General features: G+C 38.6%; 1 protein-coding gene across 2 annotated transcripts; it reads left to right on the top strand.

The window, feature by feature from the left end:
* The first annotated feature begins 325 nt into the window (after positions 1-325).
* si:ch73-52p7.1 (uncharacterized protein LOC100321084 homolog) lies at positions 326-3,918 on the top strand. 2 transcript variants are annotated; one of them, XM_042736305.1, is made up of 3 exons: positions 326-461; positions 1,612-1,782; positions 2,938-3,918. In XM_042736305.1, the coding sequence occupies exon 3, from the start codon at positions 2,955-2,957 to the stop codon at positions 3,591-3,593; it is 639 nt and encodes a 212-aa protein (XP_042592239.1). In that variant the 5' UTR covers positions 326-461; positions 1,612-1,782; positions 2,938-2,954; the 3' UTR covers positions 3,594-3,918. The 2 variants fall into 2 exon arrangements, with proteins under 2 accessions (XP_042592239.1, XP_018970002.1); XM_019114457.2 differs by lacking the exon at positions 326-461 and adding an exon at positions 530-1,243.
* The last annotated feature ends 1,419 nt before the right edge of the window (positions 3,919-5,337 follow it).

Genomic DNA, 5,337 nt, shown 5'->3' with positions numbered 1-5,337 from the left:
TAACTACTACTAGAGTAAACTACTCACTTAGTGGAACCAAAATTATTGTTAAGCTTTGGGATTTAATTTGCATTGAAATTTATAAATATGGATGATAAATAATAAAAATACAACTACAAATACTGTTTGAAAACACAACAACTATATACTCTTCTTTTAACATATTCATCAAGATTTCCAGAACTTCCAGTAGATCTCACCCTGCACTGCTTCAAGCACATGCTTTTATAAGCTTCATCTGCGCTTACATCATATTTTTTTTATTGACTGTCTCACGGTGTCTCCAGATGTAGTTAACATTTTCCTTCTTGGCTTAGCCAGTCATGCATAGCAAGATACTGAGGACATGGTCTTGTGGCTTTGGCAGCCTCTGAATCCGGTAAGCCCAGCCCCGCAGCCCATGAATGATCCTCAGACGCTTAGACCGAGAGATGGACATGTGTTTGACTGCCGACAAACAGGTACTGTGTGCGTTTTTACCTTTTCTTTTCTTTTCTTTTCTTTTCTTTTCTTTTCTTTTCTTTTCTTTTCTTTTCTTTTCTTTTCTTTTCTTTTCTTTTCTTTTCTTTTCTTTTCTGTTTAGATGTGACTTACTGTAAATGGAGCCATATGTGGACAGTGTTTATCTAAAGACAGTCTAACCAGTTTAACAAAGCATAAACATCTTTGCCCAGGGTAATATCTTTTGAGTGCTCAGACAGCTCACAGATTTTTTTTCTCAGATTAGTTACAGGAAACTGTGAATCAGCACAGGCAAAGCTGCCATGAATTCTTTATGAAGGGGAAGCTTTATGAATTGATCCATTATGCAGACCCTTTACTCAAAGCTAAGAAGAGGATTTAACAATCGAAAGTGATGTTAGTTGAGAACGAACAGTTAAAAGAGCTCTTAAAGCACTGTTTGCTCTGTGCAAGAGGTGAGATAGAAAGTAAATCTTGAGCGAGCTCTGAAATGCTGATGAAGTGTGGACACACCCTGGTGTTATTCAGGACAGAAAATGGAGGACAGCTGCATGCGTTCTGGACCAGTAGAAGAAACAGTGGTTGCTAACGGCACGTCACATCCAGCCAGTTTTGTTGCATAATAATTAACCCAAGCATAGTTTAAGACTCTGGAGGAAGTAGACTGCCAATTCAAGCAACAGTACTGCAGCTGAACTACTGCTTAGGAATGTTTGTGAGTGTCTAGCTCATAAAATCTAAACCTTTGGGTTTGTAGTTGCTTAAGAAAGCCGATAAAAAGGTAAGGCTCTGTTATTGATTATGTAGATAAGTCCAAATACTTGAATGGAAAATAGTGTTTTAAATATCCAGATGATGCAATTGTCTGTGAAAATTTTAAAATGTGCAATGCTGTCCTTTAGTTGCTAAACTCTTCTATTGTCATTGTTTTATTATTATTTAATGCAAAATATTCATTACATTCTGCTGCATTCCCTAGGCTGATATGGAAATACAGTGTCAAATTTGCTTACCTTTCAATGGTTGCTTATAGTGTAGAATGTTTTTCTCTATTTTCAAAATCGTCACACTTCCCATGGTAGACAAGCTTTTCATTGTGGCCCTCAGACCATGTTCACCATGTTTCTCTGGACAATGTTGTTCTTTCAGCCAGCTGAGACGACAGCTCAAACTGTCCCTTAAAACCATGGCACTGCTCAAAGTGGGCCGCAGCACAGACTGTCAGAGGACCGAGCCTGGTTTATTGTCCACTCTACATCTCACATTGGCTGACTAACCATCAGAGCGGCTCTCCTGTTCACGCATCACTGAAACATACTGGTGGGTCGCAGCTCTTTCACTTACAAGGAGACTGGCTCTCTTCTGAAATCTGGCCAGCTGCCTGCATAGACAGGTTTTAAAGGCACACTCTGGGCTTTTCCAAAAGATAGAACAAATATGCTGGTTTCTAAGAATCCTTCTGCAAGGCATATTAAAACAAATCCTTCTTAAAGACAAAGTATCCTTTATAGAAATGAAAAGCAGCAAGCTCAGGGATAATCACCCAAGATAACGGAGGGACAAAGAACTATCAGTCGTAAATAGAATTAATTTAATACTGTTTCAGTAAATTAATTCAGTACATCAATAAAATAGTTCAGTCTAATTCAAAATGAACCATTTTACCCAATATTTTAGATTTCATTATTCGATTTTGCAGGAGTTTTGTCAGGCACCAAATAGGACGCTGTATTGATGACATATTTTTGTAGAACAATTAGTGTTGCTATAAATCCCTTAACAAAAATCCAATTTAATTTATCCATTAGCTTTTGGATTATTAAACTCTGTGACCAAAAAAGTTGCTGATTCTTACACGTTTTGTTCATAATAGTAATCTTTACATTGGATTGGTTGAATTGGAAACTGTAATGGTCTCTGTTGGTCTCTACTGGTAATTGGTCACCTTCTGTTGGTGGCTTGTCCAAATTACTAAATCCTAATGGAATATGTCCCAAAACACACTTCAGTAAACCATTTTTAATGGTTTTAATGGCTAATAGTTGATGGTTTGTAATGTCTGCACTGGTATTTATAGTGAAACAATTAGTGCCTTTTTCAAGACAAGTAAAAGCTTTAAAAAAAAAAAAAAGACAGTATATTTTAAGTGTTAACCAGGGACCTTATTTCATGCATTTAACCAAAATCCATTCAAAAACACCCCCTGACTTCAGGATGATGGGACTGAAAATGCTAAATTGCGACCTCATTTCTGTCATCCCTGAAGCATGTTATATACTACCCCTTCAAAGTTACTTCAGCCTTTTCAAAGACCTGAAATAAATATTGAGTCAGATCTCCTATGAATGTTGAGCTGTACGCAATGTGGGCTGCAAAAGAGGGATGCAAATCTGAGGTTAAATTTCAGTTAGGATGCTGTCTGCAGGACAAGGTCGGAGCTGAACAATAATTTATTCTTCTTTCTTGCACATGCAGGTCTCAAAGGAATCCAGATGATCCTGTGCAGTCCGATGAGCTTTGCAGTGCTGTGCTGCATACTGTGGCTCGCTGCGCCTGCCTTCCTGCGCTCTGAATTCAAGGTGGCCTACGTGACTGAGCGCAGCGTGTACATGTGCACACAGGATCTGGCCTTCTGTGAGAAGATGAACTCCAGCGAGTTCAGCAACTGCAAGGATCAATCATCTGTCCTGCACAGGGCCGAGAGTCCCAGCCCGGTTCACAAAAAGCATCTGACGGTGTGTTACAGCTCGCCTGTTAACGTGGCCCTCCTGCTGAACAACTCTGAGGTGCGGCACCTGTCGCTGATACAGTGCAAGCCCGCCGCCGAGCAGCCTGTCCCGTTTGAGTACTTCACAGTGCAGCGCTTGGAGACCCTAACGGTCACCTATCCCATCTGGAAGCCTGGACAGAGCTATGACATTATCGTAGGCAAGGACAGGGACGCCCCTTACCACGAGGAGGCGAGGATCGCTGTCATTCACACCTCTGTGCTGACCGGGAAAACAGAGCTGAAGTCATACACAGTCCAAACCAAAGTGGACCACAATGGAATGATGTCCTTCCCGAACATTTTTATGTCTCGCAATGGGCTTTCAGAAATGTCCAGGATATTTGTCACTTTTCTGTACTGAGAGGTTTTTTTTTTTTCGTTTTTTTTTTCTGGAATTTAAAAGCTTCATTGTAGTCACCATAACACAAATAGCTGTTGTGCATATTTAATAATGGATATACTTAATGTATACAATTACATTATACTTATTGCATACATTGCAAACATCAAAATCATTCAGAATTAAACATTATCATAATACTAAACAAGAACAGGTTCATTCTCTGAGGTTTTTAATGTGGGCTTTGCACATGCGCTGCTGTTTTACTTAGGATTTAATTCTCTTAAGATGTTTTGTATTTACAATAAATAAAATAGGATAATATTGATTTTTAATGTATTTATATGTCTTTTACTTGTCTCTAAGCATTCCACATCACAAGTGCATTGCTGCACCAGGTGAGCTACTGAGCAAATTTAATAGATCAGAGAACTGGTCCTGCAATCATTTGTGTGAAAAAGGAATAAAAGTTGTTGGGGTTCCACTGCCTCTAGTGTTAATTTCACTTGGAAACTGCAGTGAATTTCATGTAGTCTGTTTTGAAGTTATGTGAAAATGTAGATAAAATTGTTGTCAAAAACATACCATGTGATATCACAAATTTTTAGCTACTCATAATAGTATAAATAAATAGAGATAGTGACGTAACATAGAGACGTTCAGCATATGCTGACTAGTTGCATCAGGAAGCAGCATCCAGTGGTGAATTATAACAGGAGCAGCCAAAAGAAAAGAGAGAATGTATATTCTGAATACCAAAATTTTGTAAAATTTAAAAAAATACTGCTTATTAAACTTTATTTCAACCTGTAAAAAAGCTTTGGGGTCCAAACAGATACTGCAATGCAATAGAATTTGACTTCCTTTTGTGGCTCTTTTACAGATATTAAGAAAGTTATTCACTGTGGTCAATTTTTGTGTTAATTCAGTGCCTACCTGTTCTGGGAGTGTTAGTATGTCACAGGAAGTATGTCTGGGTCCAGTTACCCACACTTGCAGTCTTGGCCACTTGTGAGCGTGTGCATGCAACAGGAAGTAAGTGCGCAAGACTGTCCCAGATCTTACAATACCAAAACCCAGTGCCTGAGTGGTATTCGAGGCTAAGCGTATCCCATCATGCATCATGTTGTGGAAATAAATCCTGTGACCTTTTGTCAAGATCTCACAAGATTTTGCGATTACCTTTCCAGTGTAAGTTAAATATTATAATACTACTTAGTTTGGTAGTAAAACATAAAGTGTTGCACATTTTATTACTGCAAAGATTAGTATGTGCATTTTGTACACTTAATTAGAAGCACCGCAATTACTAAAGAAAGAGAGAAAGACTCGCCCTATTTACAATGAAACACGTGATCGTATGTCTGGATTATTTTTCTAATGCATCACATAGCTTCAACCTTTTTCTTCAGGAGTTTTAATCTTTTATTTACCTGTATAACAGCTTTTATATAGTCTAGTGGAAAAAAATAGCTTGGTGCGCCTAATGGCTAATGGACGCGCTCAGTGCTTTTAGCCACCAGGTGTCAGTAATGCTCTATGTGATGTGCTGGATTTCTCTTTCTGACTGCTCTGAACTGGAAACTCAAAGCAGAGGGTGGATTGTCAGATGTGAGTTCAATGAAAGTGTTGCTTAGGATACCTTATCATAATAACCTGGGCTGCGTTTCCCAAAAGCATTGTAAGCCTAAGCTGATCATAGTTCCATTGGTTTCAATGGGTCTACGGTGTACAATGCTTTTGGGAAACATTTGTGCATGACTTT

Source organism: Cyprinus carpio, chromosome B13, assembly GCF_018340385.1.
Source record: "Cyprinus carpio isolate SPL01 chromosome B13, ASM1834038v1, whole genome shotgun sequence".
NCBI classification, from domain to species: Eukaryota; Metazoa; Chordata; class Actinopteri; order Cypriniformes; family Cyprinidae; genus Cyprinus; species Cyprinus carpio.
Note: the sequence above shows the minus strand (reverse complement) of the source record. Positions and strands in the feature narration are given on the sequence as shown.